Consider the following 16,979-nt stretch of genomic DNA (forward strand, 5'->3'; position numbering starts at 1 on the left):
AAGTTACTGTCCGATTTTGTCATACTCTCCAATATAACTTTCATTTTGAAACCTAATGCCGTTATTTGATGGTATTTAATGTCTTTCATCAATTAAAAAAAGTAACAACATAGCATGCCGAATCGATGTGCACGCAACTGCGTGTTAGCGTATAGGGAGCCCGGCGCCTGAATTTCAATCTATTCATAGTGGCTTTTGTGACATAAGGAAGAAAGTATCGCCAAAACGATATTGGAACTTTTTAGTACACATTTGATGGATTTTACTTGAAAAATAATATTATCATGGTACATGCAGTAATATTTTTCTAAATTTATTTCATTGAACTTGGCTTTAAATAACTTTAAAAAAAGAATGATAACGATATTGTTATTATATTTGGCTTTTCATGTATTAAATGATAACCATATACAGTATTGGTTTTGCTTGTTGGTGAAGGCATTTCCGTGTCATCTGTAATTGTTTTTATAGATGTGCTTACGTCTAATGCACGCTTCACTTTTTATTGACTAAGTGGCTCAAAAGAACGACTTTATGGCCCAAAATATCGAATATGAGCCTTTATCATCATTTGACGTCTATCAGTTGCCCGTCGTCTAGTTATATATACGTTCAAACAAATATTATCCTCGGACACCACCGAGATAAAACTGAGGCCACTTCCGAAATTTGTATGGATTGAAAATTGACAGGGAAAATTATCTTGTATAATTTGAAGAGACAACTGTAGTAATCGCTGTTCAAATCATTAATGCCATTAATCTATTTTGAAAATACCAACCATGACCAACAGAATAAAAAAAAACACCAACGCAATGGAGACTGCATGGTGCGTCGATAAGCAGAGCGCCTGATGCTGTTTATGCACCGTCCGCCACTAAATACAAATCCAGACTAGTTCAAAATAGGGAATATGACATGTTTTGTTGTTCTTGAGTGAAAATCTGAACAACTTCACACTGTTTCGGTAAACAGGATAATTTAGACTCCAATCTAAGACATTATTGAAAAAATCTTATCGTTTTCATTTGCCATGATGTATAAAATTGGTTCTTCGACAGTTATATGCTGCATGGTCTTTTCTCGCGCCCTAAGACCGTTTCATTGGCTAACGTTAACTTACTTAATACAAATTATCAGGTTGCCTGCATATTGAAATTGTTAAATATCAGCTTCAATTCACATTATAAAGCTTATCGTCGAGTTAGGGCAGGGCCTCAGGGTGTATGAATTTTCAAAACTGTTGTAAAATTCTGCATGTTTACATCCAGCTGATAACACCAAGAAAACTATACTAATATGAGTCTATGCTGGCAAATTGATCTTTTTGTTGTACAGGGGACTTCACCTTGCCCTTTATACTTCTTTGATTGGGAGTATGGACTGGGGCTTATCTCGCCTTTTCTTTTACCTTTTTGGTTTGAACAGGAGATTATTCGTTGTTTATTTTTACGATGCAACTCTCCGGCAATCGTATTTCTTGCAAAGTCCTGTTGTTCCCGATTCTGCTCTCACAGAAGAAAACGCTTTTGATGTCTGGCCACACATTGAAGCGTCTACCGATACAAGATCCCTTGCGAACAAACAAAATGTAGACTCGTTATCAAAATTCAAGTAGAATTTACAAACCACGACATTCGAAATGACAATATATCTCAACATTATTTATATGGTCCAAGAAAATTGAATATAATCTTAATACAATTTAGATGTTCGGCATCCTTTTAAATTGAATTGTGACTTGTTTAGAGCTAACATCATATGTGATCCAAAATGTAAATGTGGTTTGGATATTGAGGACATGTACCATTATTTCTTTGATTGTCCTTTCTATATCTTAATCAGTTAATAAAAGGGCTATATACTCTGTTTAATAGTCTCAGCTGGCTTCCCGAAGGCTGCGATTTGGACTAAAAACTATTGGGTTTTGGAAAAGAAACTCTGTCCTATGACCAAAATGTGCAAATTGTTAAACAAGTATTCAATTTCAAAATATATCAAAAAGATTCCTCGTAGTATAGTATCATATGTAAAACGCACATCATCATCATTATCATTTTCCTAATCTCTATCGTTCTCTCCTTTTTTCAGTATAGTCTAGAAATATTTAAGTTGTTTGTTATCATATAATGAATACTCACGTTCAATTTGTATTATTATATATATATTGTATTGTGAAGAAGACTTTATAAGTATGTTTTACTTGTGTCTGATTCATTTTTCTTTAAACAAATAAGATATATTTAAACTAAACTAAAAAAACCCCTGATCTGATCGTATAATTTTGTCCTTTTTCAATGTCTATGTATGCCTGAAATGTAACTGAATGCATCTGGACATACATTTTTAAATAGGGAGATGTGATACGATTGTCATTAGACAACATTTACTGTATGGTTTGTTACACCAGAGTTCTTTTTGCGTGGATGTCAAATGAAGATGTATGTCTTTCCCTTTTAAATTTAGTATGTTTATTGTACTCTGTGTCTGATCGTTTTTTGTTGTTGTTTAATATCGTCTCCTTGATTGGTGGCGGCCGACCCTCAGTACATTTTGAACAGGTGGTATAGTTTTGCAGATCTTTGACAACTTCTTCTGTATTCGGTAGATGTGGGTTTTCGTATAATGTGAATCAATGATATTCAACTTTATCAAACGTTGAGTAAAAAACATCACTTTTCCACGGTGTCCATAGTTGAGACTTCTGACATGGTTGTGCATATGACCCATTAGACACGCTGAAGTCTCGCCGTTTATGATGTGTTGCACGAGAAACTGGGTGCCAAATTAGATTAGGTCTAGTGTCTCGTCATAAAATTGATCAAAGGCACCTATTTGTATACATTCGGTAAAAATGTATGAAAATGTGGACTTTTCAATCAAACTATACCCTGCAATAAAAAAAAATTCGTTGCTTTAACATTACACTGGTAGCTTTGTGCATGGGTCAGTAAACTTCCATAACTGATTGCGCACCCATATATATGTCCCATTAGAACTCGAAGCCTAGGCAGAAATAATCAGTTTACTATAACCATTCGAATATGGTTCGATATACAAAATACGATTCGTGTTAAATATTCTACTGTTATTACAAATAAGCATATGTATGAATTTATCGTTTAATATTTTCAGATTTAAAATTCACCCACGGGGACAATTTTCTACACATAATATTGAAACTATAAATCCACATTTAGCTGTTTGATCCTTTAAGCGTGTCATTTTAGGTTAAAATGACACATGTTTTTACAATGCTTATCATTTACCACCAAGCTGAAGCTAAAGGTTGTTATTAGAAAAACTGTAATAAAAGAATATTTGAGTGGCAACCATGCAAATAACAAAAAATAGATATTTAGAATCAGCATGCTGGCTGTGCAATAATAGAAGAATCGTTTGCCATTCAATAAGGTTCTTGTTTTAGAGAAAAAAAATTAATTGTAGTATTTTCAACAACTTTCGTAAAAATTAATGATACTTCCCTCTGTATTTGTTTCACCCAGCAGAACCAAATTCAGAAATAGAAAAAAATATTCCAAAGGATCAATGAGTTTACATATATAGATCACATATTTTATGTGCTCTATTTATAAACCACATAAAATAAAAAAAATAAAAAAAGGAATGATGATATTCTTTTGACAAAAAGAATTTTACAGGTACAGCAAATCTTCATAACCAATGATTTTTGTATCTGTGAAATTCTTTTAGTGCAAAAGCAGTGGCGGATCCAGAAATTTTCATAAGTCCTGACCTAAGAGGGGGCCCGCTCCAGTCACGCTTCAATGATTCCCTATATAAGCAACCATTTTTTTTTCCAAAAAGGGGGGACCAGGGCCCGGGCCCCCTGGCCCCCCCTAAATCCGCCTCTGAAAAGTTTACATTTGATTGTGGTAGTTAAATAAACTTCAGATGACATTCAATGAACGTCCCTACCCTTGAAACCCTGACGGACAGAGAATGAGTTGAGAAATATACACAACATAACTGCAGTTACGATCATCACGTTGACGCCAGTGACATAAGGTACCAAAGGAACGTCACCGTCAAAAAGAGAAATTAACCATAATGAAAAAAAAATCGTCTCATTTGCTGTAATTTTTGTACAAAGTTTGAAAAAAACATATCCAAATCTATAAATGATATAGTTGAATAATACAACAGCAATTTTCATATTTTTTCTCTACTTAATTTTATTTCTTTTAAGTTCGATAGCTTGTTTGTTTTGACTAAGAATGTCTCTCAATTAATATAAATTGTTTATAAAAATACATTAAAAATTCAGCATCCATAAAAAGAAGTTTTGCATCATGTTGATAAAAAAAAAACTGAATTGTAAGTACCCTGTGCATGGGGAATACTACAACGACATTTCAGCATTTAACAGGTTTGTATTGAATATATAAAAAGGTCGTATCCGATAAGTTATAACGACCATTTACGTTGTCAGCAGTTTTCTCTTGTTCGGATTCGTGTATAACCCCTCCAATGTAGCCCATGAACTTTACACAGATTTAGTCTTAAGATATTGTACTTCCACATGCATACCTAAGAATAAACAATTTTATATAAAACCAAAGTCAACTAACTAAGATTATTAAAAGAATTAATCATTGTTGAAGGCCTTAGCGTTAATTGCTTACATCCACTTCATTTGAACTTTGGTGGATAGTTGTTTCATTGGCAATCATACCACATCTCCTTATTTTTGTATTTTTTATATAGATCACATATATAAATTGAAACAATAACTAGATACCTTTGAGATGGTAACCATTTACTGATGGCAGGATGGTCTTATGATTGGTCGTTTGACAGTATTGAACTGTGATTGTAATCATGACTTATTATTTTGAAATTTTCACCATAAAAAGAGACAAACTGTCCAGTTTACAGACGGTTGGTGAATGGATGCATTTTGGTCTATTTTGTTTTTGTTGATATTCTTTCATATCTTAAACTTATTTTCACTTATCTAATGTTTACCTGTTATCCACACAAGATAACTATGACAAAAGTTTACTTATGGTGCATGCCCATCTTTTCTTTATTCCAACTGTAGAAAACGTACTGTGTCAAATATGGATTAAGTTACGTCAACAAAAACCAGATTCTTACGTTTACATGGAGAAGGAATACATTGAGTTTTTATAATGAGCTTTCATTGCAATGATAAAAAAAATTGTCTCGTTTCAAACCTTACTCTTTGGCATTCTTGAAATAATCATATTGAATATTGAAGGGAAAAGCTACTGATAACCAGAATATTTCATTCGCAATTTCGGAAAGAAAAAATTTCAAAACGTAATTATTATAACAATCTTAATTATAAGAGGAAATTCAGCTGCATCATAAAATGGAACGGAGCAAACACAAGAGTGCACACGCTGAAATGTCTCGCCTTCTTAATAATCATTGATATTGTATTGATAGTCCTAAATATAAAACTGTCACATAAACTTAACATAAACCAAGAAAACAAAGCATTGACCAATGAACCACGATCATGAGGTCAAGGCAGGGGCGTAGCTAGATGGAAGCAAGTAATTTTTGGGACCCTATTATGCAGAATTTTTTTTTTTTTCTGTTTTCGGTCATAGGACGGTCAAAAGAGGAGCTATATGTAGATAAAAATTTATGAATGTAAAACTATTTATAAATCTTCTGAATATAGTAATACATAAACAACACATATTTGTGATACAGAATTTACTCAAAATTGTCCAAAATCTGCTCTTCGGGTCTGGGCAGAAACAAACTTCTCTATTGTCAACATTCACACTGAAATCCCGATGAATATGTAGTAATGCTATGTAAATGTCGTTGTTCATTGTTGATCGTACATTTGTTTTCAATTACATACGTAGTACCGTGACTGATAGATCTCAGGGCCATCATGGCATGGTAGCACTCGCGAGATGTTATAAACCAGCGTAGGCCTACTTGTTCGGCATCGAGCGAACTCCAAATTGAATTCGTCAAAATTACATGCCAGAGGTCAGTTTCGTATGTCTCAGACAATATTGAGATTTGTTCGTTTGTGATATTTCCTACAACACGATGAAGCAGATACAGCGCAAAGAAGTGATTTTCTGATAACTTGACGCGACTCCACTCTCCAGTTCCCTTATCATATGGTCTATGAACGCAAAAAATAATTAGACTTTCCAATACTGTTTTGGCGTGGTTGCAGCACGGTTGCAGGGTGATTGGCTCCGGTAGTCTGTCAACCACATCGCCTCGGCATATTTTCAACGATATCGAAGGGATCTGATAATTCTAATGTCGATTGGTACATCTCATTCCAAACTGCAAACTGATGAACTGTACACTGTAAAATGTGCCCCAAAACTACATATCTTAGACTGAGTATTACAAATTCAAATCTTGTAAAAGATACAAGTTACCTTCCGATATTGTCATAATCTCAAAAAAAAAATAAAAAAAAAATTTTTGAAACCAAATGTTTTTATTTAATGATATTTCATCAATTAAAAAAATGACAACATAGGTGTTTCTTTTAGCATTCAATATTATAAAAAAAAATATTTTGCCATTTCTTTTTTGCATGCCGAATCAATGTGCATGCAACTGCGGAGCTACGATCTTTTTCTGCATGAACAGCTTCATCAACACTTGTATCTAGGTTGTCAAACTAATATCCAGGATAGACGGAAAAGACACCAACACTAACAGTCTCCAAACGTTAAATAAATATCATAATCATGATAATACATGCATCACGCTGTCTGATTCCGATTGACCAACTCATCTCTCTTCTGTTTTTTTTTTTTTTTTTTTTTTTTTTGTGAAAACGACGTGGATGCATGTGCTGTCGTGCCTCCGCCGTCCGGGTAGCTACGCCCCTGCAAGGTCAGATGAACCATGCCAGGCAGGCATGTACAGGTAAGAATTCTTCCATACAACAAATATAGTTGACCTATTGCTTAAGAAAAACAGACCAAAACACAAAAACTTAACACGGAGCAACGAACCGTGAAAATGAGGTCAAGGTTTAATAAAACCTACGCGACTGACATAAAGATCATAAAACACTTCCATACACCAAATATAGTTGAACAATTGCATACAGTATAAGAAAAACAGACCAAAACACAAAAACTTAACTATAACCACTGAACTATGAAAATGAGGTCAAGGTCAGATGACACCTGCCAGTTGGACATGTACACCTTACAGTCCTTCCATACCCCGAATATACTAGACCTATTGCTTATAGTAACTGAGATATGGACTTGACCACCAACACTTAACCTTGTTCACTGATCCATGAAATAAGGTCGAGGTCAAGTGAAAACTGTCTGACGGACATGAGGACCTTGCAAGGTACGCACATATTAAATATAGTTATCATATTACTTATAATAAAAGAGAATTTAACATTACAAAAAATCTTAACGAGTTTTTTCAAGTAGTCACTGAACCATGAAAATGAGGTCAAGGACATTGGGCATGTAACATGAGGCATCTATATGTTAGCGGCAATTAGTGAAATTAGGCATTAAGCTTAAATCCTAGGCAATAAGCTAACGCCTAGGCATTAAGTTATTGCCTGAAATTTTCAGGCATTAAGCTTATTTCCTGAAATCTGATGATGTTTATTCATCCTATTGCCGAACATAATTTTAGGCAATAAGTAAACTCTGGAATTCATGTATATTTGGTGATTTATTCTGGACATAAAGTCGTTTCTTAATTATATTTCGAAAATTTCATGTATAAATATACATTCATTTGACAGATCTTCAAAAGTAAGTTTATTTAGTAATTTTAATAGTTAAAAAACAGAATTAATTCATACTTTTTTCATGTTTTTTTGGTATTACAAAATATTAAGTAGATTTAAAAAAAAAAAGTGATTGTATCCATTTAAAAAATGGGAGAGATTCTATAGAACAATTATAATATTTATTTCAAAATTTGTACACTTCACTAGACGAGCTAGTTTAAACTGGTCAAAAGTAGACAAAATTAAGATATGATTTTGTGCTCACAACATTTTCCATATTTTGTATTGGATAAGTAAATTTTCTTTGTTAACAGTTCCACAACTTGTGATAACAAAATGATTTTAACACAAATTTCTATCAAGTTTTCATATTTTTAAATTATTATTCGATGCGTTTTAATATAAATAACATATTTTATTAGTGATTTTATTTCCGGTCTCTTGTGGACAATTGTCTCATTAGCAATCATACCACATCTTGTTTTTGGGATACGATTGCTTTCAAGCAATCTGTAGACTTATACCGGTGGCTCAGAGCAATTTCCCTCACGTCAATCGTTTTATTCTAAACATTAAGGAACATCTCAGATTCTTATGATTGTCTTGCTTTAAAAGGTAAAAACAAACAAAGGGATTGAACTTAATCAACTTTCCTATAATGTTCTTTTCATAATCTTCATGTTTGATAATTCCCTTGACTTCGATGCGTGTTTTTAACAACACGGAAAATCAGAATTAAGCAGTATTTATATTTAGTGTAGTTATTAATTTAGAAACACGTCAGAGGGAATTCCCAGTTTTGATAAAATGCGAGAGTTCTCTGAATACCGATAAATCTATTTCTGTCATATAAGAACTGAAGTGGAGTTTTTCTTATATGTTACCGTTATGAAACTGATATTTGAGATTGTACTTCCATAAAGAAATTGAGAACCATCTAGGTCGTTTGATAAGCATTTAATATATCTTGCCCCAGGGTTTGATTTGGAAATTATGCGCATGCGTATAGTTTTGTTGACTTTAAGGGGTTTTAGATTGAATGGTTGCTCTGGATTCCCCACTCAATTAATTAATTTATAACTCATGGGATCTTTTCTATGTATGTCTGCTATTGAGGGTTATTGTTGTTGAATAATTTTAGATCATATGCATCATTTAGATTAAAATAAATATATTCCACATCGTACAACACCCCTTCAGGCGAAATGGAGTCTTCCATATTATCGTTTCGAGTTGTCTCCCTTCCGGCAGTAGATAGATAATTTTTTTTTTATTAACCAATCAAAATTTGAGCTATACAATCAAATGAATTACAAAATAAAGCACAGAAAATGATTAGAATGATTAAAGTACATTTAAACAAAAAACCATATGAATACACATTTACACTAATTAACCTTCCGTGAATTCTGAATATAAACAAGACGTCGAGTATTAGCTGGTTCTGTCAATAAACGTCGTATTATATTAAAAACGAATGCAATTTAAACCGATAAATGTGTTCGGAAAGGAGCCATGATGACTGATCCAAAGGAAATTAAATATTTAAAGAGTTAGGAATGGGGTTCCTCCTAGAATTAACGTAGGAAAAAAGGTGATAAGATACGAATTGAAATCTACATCTACATCATACGACGATCAATCAGCACATTGATGACTATACGTCGGCGCATCGCTAACAGACACTTAATAAAATATAATATAACCAATGAGTGAAATAAAATACCTTCTCTGACATCTCTCACTCTGAGTCAGTCAGTGACTGCTGTGGAAAGTAAACTTGGTATTGATAGTACAAAAATAAAACACAATAGACCTAATTAAATTGTTCATACACTTTTATCCGGGTTTGGCTATTTTGTAACTATTTTACATGTCTCTTTGTCATTTTAATTAGTTTTGAAAATAATATTATCCAGCTACATGCATACATGTGTCAATGAAACAATGGTAATCGTATCCCTCAGAGCAATCTGCTCTTTGTTTTATATTAATGATGAAAATGGGCCCTGTAATTTTGCATCGGTAAAACAAGATTTTTTTCTTTTTCTCATTTTCAAACCTAGTATGTTACTGTAATTGCAATAATAAAATAAATTATTTGAAGTACTCAGTATTTTATAAAAGATGCACGATTATATATCTAACTTTAACTATTTACAATTAGTTTGTTCAATTCTAATATGAAACCTGAGACTACTATATGTTATTATAAAAAGAAGATGTGGTATGATTGCCAATGAGACAACTCTCCACAAGAGAGACCAACATGACACAGAAATTCACAACTATAGGTCACCGTAAGACCATCAACAATGAGCAAAGCCCATACCGCATAGACAACCATAAAAGGCCCCGAAACATTTAGGCTATAGACTTACTGCCTAGGCGTTAGCTTATTGCCTAGGATTTAAGCTTAATGCCTAATTTCACTTATTGCCGCTAACAAAGTATGAAGTATTCAGGTCTTCCACCTTCTAAAATACTATGCTTTTAAGAAGTTAGCTAACGCCGCCGCCGGATCACTATGCCTATGTCGAGCTTTCTGCGACAAAAGTCGCAGGCTCGACAAAAATTTGTAATCACGGTCATCTTTTTATGGAAGATAAAAAAAAACCGTATAGTTAAAAGATTTTAAAACATATATGGAAGTACATAAACAATAATCATACCTCCACTTATCGTCAATCTTCCGTTAGAAAAGTTAATCAGTGTAAATTCGCCAACCAAGTAGTCAATCGTTGTAAGCGAGATAACTCCATAGTCTTTCATTGAAAATTGTATCTCGTTACTCATGAAACGGTTTCTGATATCTTTCAGAGTAAACATAAAATCAGATGCACTTTTTTGTTATTAAAGGTTACATATCTATAATCGACCGGTTTTAACAAGCAGTATCACCACCGTGTATCATCGTACAGCGGATATAGGTACTAACCAAGCGGACGTGAGCGATTTGATCTTACACGGTAACGAAACATTTTTGTTTTGTTCACATAATATCAATGTGTACTTCAATCTAAACATAATTGCTGTTTTAAGAAATGATTTAGTCGTAGGTTGATGATTAGAGATGTCTCATTATTTCCCCAAAACAAGAGGGATTACTAAAAGCATGTGTAAAAGAAGCTGGCCCTCGTCTCATCCGATATAATTCTATATTCATTGCAACTCTTTTTCTGATAGGAGGTCAATGTGTGTGTGTAATAAGTATAGCTGTTTCAATAATTGGCATTGAAATCTTTCATACATATGTTATTATTTGATATTTTATCCCTAAAGAAGCGTCGTGTACGGTGTTTAGCTGACCACATAAATTCTTATGTCCGGTGCATAGTTAAGTTGTTGTACACCGTACACAAAAACTTTATTTATATATATATACTCGTTTATTACCCAAACAGTTTCAAGGAATAAGTAATCACAGGTAGGTTTATGATTGGTAACTATTACTGTTGCCCTGTATTAGGTTTCTTTCAGATAAAACATGTAAATGTCTCAACAACTGTATTGAAATTGAAAGTGGGTGTTGACTTTCACAACTATTTGCGCATGAACAAGTTAATTGTTCTTATTTGAATATCAAAGTTGTTTTATGAATAAGAAAAAATCGATGCAAAAATTATTTGGGAGCAGGAATTTCAAATGTTGAGAAATGTACATTAAATATTGATAAAGCAAAACAAAGATCTTTGTTACCTTGTAAGGTCAAAATCGATCATGCCCGCTTGGTACCAATATCCGGTGTACTGATGATACACGGTGATCACACATTTCTCTATGATTTCATACACATGTTTCATGTCAATTTTCAAATATGCCTAAAGTGTTTAACGGGGGTCTCATTTGGGGGTTCCGATCCCGGATCCCGTTTACTGTTTTGTCAGATTCCCATATCCCGCTTACACTATGTACGTAAGCAATTCTCGTTTTTTAGTCATTTCCCGGGTCCCGCTAGACCTATTTTCCCGTTTTCACGACACAATAATTTGACTTTCACGTGTCACGCTTACAAAAAATCGGCATTCCCGCGTCACGCTAAGATCCCAATGACACCCACTTTAACTTTTTGTTATATTGGCAGAATTTATAGCTTTCTAGCTTGCTGTTCAGGGTGAGCCATGGCTCGGTGTTGAAGACCGTACTTTGACCTAAAATAGTTTACTTTTATAAATTGTGACTTGGATGGAGAGTTGTCTCATTGGACACTGGTACCACATCTTCTTTTATCTATATACATTATTTAGATTTTTAATTTTGTGACTTTTTTTCTGGTTACCATGTAATTTATTTTAAAATTTTATAGTCGACACCCAGCGAATAATCTTCAATAATTGGCGGATCGGTAGAAACTGAAAGAAGAAGAAATATACATCACCTAAAAATTTCCGTTCCCAATTGGGATTAGTATAGTCGAATTTCAAATGGTATTAAACACATTTTTCTAAATATATGTAAAATAAGATAAAAGTCTAATTATCAAATATTTTAATATAACCGTACGTCAACAAACGAAATACAAACTAAAATCTATAAAAAAATGACTGTTCAAGTATTTAAACTTACAAAAGTCGAAACTATAAGCATTTTAGTTTGTACATTGATAATATGTAAAAGCTTTAATACTGTACGTAATGGTTTGTTTTTAATGAACAAGAGAACAAAACTCAAACTTATGTACATGGTTTCTGTATTACAACATGTAAGATTGCACTATGGGAATTTTATTCCAGTAGCAGAAAACATATATATAATTGTTGTTGGAAAACTTTCAACAATAACGATATTCACTACTGACTACTAAAGAGAAAAATATATAGACATTAATTTTTAGAAATTCACACACATAGGGTCTTGAGCAAAAAGAAAAGAAAAAAAAAAACGGCAAATATATTGAGTCTGTGAAGTAACAACAAATGTAGAAATAAAATCTGATATAAACAATACTGTCAGAAATATTTTGACATGAGTAATAATGAACACATATAGAATGACGAATAAAGCTATCAACTACTTCCTAGAACAATGTAAATTCTCTGTTGGTTAGGCTCATCTCGTTTACGAATCTGAAAAAATAATAAAGATAACTTCAATAAACAGTATTTTTATTTCAGTGTTTTTGTCATGCGGTTGGTGTGTTGTGTTTTTTTAACACAATTTCTTTCAATCACGTGTAACTCCGATGAATATAGACATGTATGGGCTTTGTTCATTGTTGAAGGCCGTACGATGACCTATAGTTGTTATTTTCTGTGTCATTTGGTCACTCGAGAGTTGTCTCATTGGCAATCATACCTCATCTTCTTTCTTATAGATAAGACCTACACTACAGAATGCGAGTAAAATTGCATAAAAAGTGTGCACAATCCTTAAAATAAATGTAACCTTTATTGACATAGTTCGACTTGATTTAAATGCATAATCACATTTTCAGATCTTTACTTACTGGTCGGTTGGTGAGTAGTTTCCGTTTACTTGTATTATATATAGTTGCTAGTAGGTATTTGCTTGAAAAAAAAAATACACCCTCATTTGTTTTTTAAAATTTCGATTCTCTTTGAAAAATAAAATGGTCTTAATCTGGACATTACAATACTGTTATGTTTTAAAGAGGTAGGACCTACATTTTCGATTAGTATATATATGTTAAGACTGCATCAGCTATTAAACAATGATATAAACAAAGGCATACGTAATAAGCAATATTCAATAGTTTTCTCAATACTTCAAGCATTAAACTAGTACACAACGCCGTAAAATTGTTAAATATTGAAAGCTGATAAGGACAAAAAATAGGGGCGAAAGATACCAGAAGGAAAGTCAAACTCATATAGATCGAAAATAAACTGACAATGCCATTGATAAAACAGCCAACTTATGCCACGAATCATTTCTTCTTTTTTTTACATTCATCTCTTGACCACGAATAACATAAGCTGTTCGCTAGTTCAAACATCAGGAGTCGGTTTCACAAAAAAACTTAAGACTAAGATTGAATCGTGAGTACACTGAATTGTTCAGGACATACGACCAATCTTAGTCATAAGTTTTGTTTTTAGTGAACCAACTCCTAATTATCATCTTTAAAGAAACTCTACGAGTACAACACACAAGATTTAAAAAAAGTTGTCGTATCATATATCCTTCATCATTAGTACTTTCTTAGTAACAACTTCAACTAATGCTTTCATTTTCTTCGGAATGAAGCTTTTAGACACTCAAATTAATTTCCAAAATTAAAATCTATTGAAATCATATTACATAGACTTTATAGTGTCCGCAATTGAGTACATTCACACCGAAAGTGACTATGACTACTACATGAAGCGTTGTGTAACATTAGAATAATAAAATTATGGAATATAGTAGTGAAGTATTATTGTTGTTTCGACAATTTTTGCGTGCATTAACTATGGCGAATGTTGAACATTTGATGAGCATGTGAGATTGATTATTTCGATGTGAGGCAATGGTACATACAATAGAAAAATAGATGCTATCAACACTAAGAATGCCAGTTTGTATGTCTACGAAATCTATCCCTGCACAATGTCCGCAATAATAAAATTTTCGAAAAAAAAGTATGAATTTATATGCAGTATTATGATGATTACTACTTTATTGTATCATATATCTTACCGTGTCATCTCACTGTTAACGTGAACTTGACGCTTGACATAAGTCCATGGTTCGTTTTGTTTAAGAGGTTCTCGAGTTCGCCACCATCCATATTGTTGTGAAGTGCCTAGAGGTATTCTGTATATGTCATATGGCTCTGTTATAAAATAAAACTTTGTTAAAAATGACTAAACTACTGAAACACTTTAACCTAAAAAAAAAAAAGTAAAATCACAAAAACACTGAACTCTGAGGAAACAAAACGGAAAGTCCGTAGTCAAATGGCAAAATCAAATGTTTTAACACATCAAACGAACGGTCAAAAACAGTTAATGTCATATACCTGACTTGTTACAGGCATTTTTAAATGTAGAAAATGGTGGATTGAGCCTGAGCTGACCGATAATGGTCACTAAGTCCACATATATATATATCGGATTTTGTCTAATGCTTTAGTCCGTTTCTGTGTATGTTACATTTTAATGTTGTGTCGTTGTTCTCCTCTTATGTTTCCCTCAGTTTTAGTTTGTTACCCCAATTTTGTTTTTTGTCCATAGATTTACGAGTTTTTGACCAGCGGTATACTACAGTACTGTTGCCTTTATTTACATACGGAGAAATAAAAAAAAAAAATCCCCAAATTTCGCAGACGCACTGGATACATTATTTTTTTTGGTAATAAACAAGCTTCTCAGTCTGTACAAATTTCATAGATCTGAATTGGAGATTTATGTTCAATAGAACTTCAACCACATACTGGCTGCACCTAACTGTAAACGCCTCCGTCGACGGAATCTAGGGCCACTAAGTATCGCGTTTGCGACAGAAATGTTGCAGGATCGACAGCTGATAGACAATGATAGCTGGTAAAACATGCATAGAACGATGTTCATTCATTTTGAAGGCTATCAAATTCTTCATTTAGAATTTTATAATAGTGTTAGGGTACAAGTAAAATCGGCACTTATATGATACGTCATAGCGGGACCAATTAAATTGATTAAAGAAGCCATCAAATTAGCTGTTGTTTTACCCACAGATAAGGGTAAAGTTTAATTATAGTAATCAAATAGTTTTTTTCTGCATCCTGTTTACTTGCACAGTAAACGACTGACACCATGTTTACTAGCTATGTGACTGTGCAGTTGTAAAGATGTAACATGTTTACTAGCAATGTGAAGTTTTAAAGCAATAGAAGTTCCTTCAGTGCGTTGGAACTTCTGTTAGATATGCTTGGCAAATGTACGTTGACACATCGACAGATATAAAAAAATAAATACAAAAAAACCTGTAGTCTTCAATATTTGACTTGAAAACACAATTATATTAATTATATATAATCATGGCATTGCATGGGGGCCGAATTAATCAGGTCTAAAATTGACTAGGTGCCGAATTGACTATACCGGGTACCGACTAAGTGACCAGATGCCGAATTGACTAGAATCGAAATAAATCAAATCGACACCTCGTCAATTCGGCATCTGCATATGCCCGTCAAATTGGCACAGTTGGGGAGAATCACCTTTCGTCGAAGTCACCCGAATTCTTTCTGAGTCTAGATAAATTAAAAAAAAACAACACTTTTTTTTTAACATTTATTACATACATGTATGCTTCTTTCATTCAAGCTGGATTTTCGAGACTCAGAAAGATCATTATTCATATTCACATGGGCGGATCCAGCCATTTTAAAAAGGAGGGGTCCCCAACCCAGAGTAAAAGGGGGGGGGGGGGTCCAACTATATGCTCCCATTCAAATGCATTGATCGGCCAAAAAAGGGGGGATCCAACCCCCGGAACCCCCTGGATCCGCCAATGAGTTATAGCACATGAAAATATAGAAACCCGTTTATTTATTATTGCCTATAGAAACGTATGGCTGAAAAATGTATAAAATCAGCGAAAATGGAGTAAACATGCAATTAAATTGTATACCATATATATATAAATAATGCGAATCTTCTGTTTTGAATGGACACTGCTGTATATATATGACACACACACAAAAATCGCAAATAGCAAAATCAATAAAAGGCAAATGGAATTTAGTAAAATATATGCATTATAGGGACAGAAGAATTCGTTCAATAGAGTGATAGACTATATATAGTGCATGTACGGTACAGATTTTAAATTTACTTATTGAGGTCTAAATATCAAAATACCTTGTGGGTTTCTGATATGTTTCGTTCTCATGCGGGTATGTTCTACGTGTGAGCCTTGTGGTCCTGGACCATATCCGGATACTTGGTTTATTGGAACAATGGATCTTTTTGCAGGGTTTTTGTCCTGTAACGGCGGCAATGCAATAAATCCCAGTTGTGTCTTTGACCTTAGGGGATCAGCCTTAGAGCGAGCTGAGCCTTCTCGTATCGTATTTTGGTACCCTAGCTGAGAGAGTCCGAAAAAAGACATTTTGTAAACTATAAGACGAGAGCCCGTCTAGCTGTCAGAAGCAGTCAGAAGTTGCTATGCAGTTTGTTTACATTGACATTTTCGGTTAAATATCCAGATTATAAAATTTATATTTTATCAAAACGAAACTAGAGAAAAGTCGTTTAATTTGAGGGAAAAGAAAAATATCAATTGTAGATAGCACTATTAT

General features: G+C 33.4%; 1 protein-coding gene across 1 annotated transcript; it reads right to left on the reverse strand.

Moving 5' to 3' along the window:
- Positions 1-12,224: 12,224 nt before the first annotated feature.
- On the reverse strand, positions 12,225-16,887 carry LOC139512894 (sperm microtubule inner protein 11-like). Its single transcript, XM_071300847.1, has 3 exons — positions 16,540-16,887; positions 14,393-14,528; positions 12,225-12,819 (listed from the first exon to the last, which is right to left on the reverse strand). Exons 1-3 carry the CDS (start codon positions 16,787-16,789, stop codon positions 12,771-12,773), a joined length of 435 nt encoding a protein of 144 aa, XP_071156948.1. The 5' UTR covers positions 16,790-16,887; the 3' UTR covers positions 12,225-12,770.
- Positions 16,888-16,979: the final 92 nt, after the last annotated feature.

This window comes from Mytilus edulis, chromosome 2, assembly GCF_963676685.1.
Source record: "Mytilus edulis chromosome 2, xbMytEdul2.2, whole genome shotgun sequence".
Taxonomy (NCBI): Eukaryota; Metazoa; Mollusca; class Bivalvia; order Mytilida; family Mytilidae; genus Mytilus; species Mytilus edulis.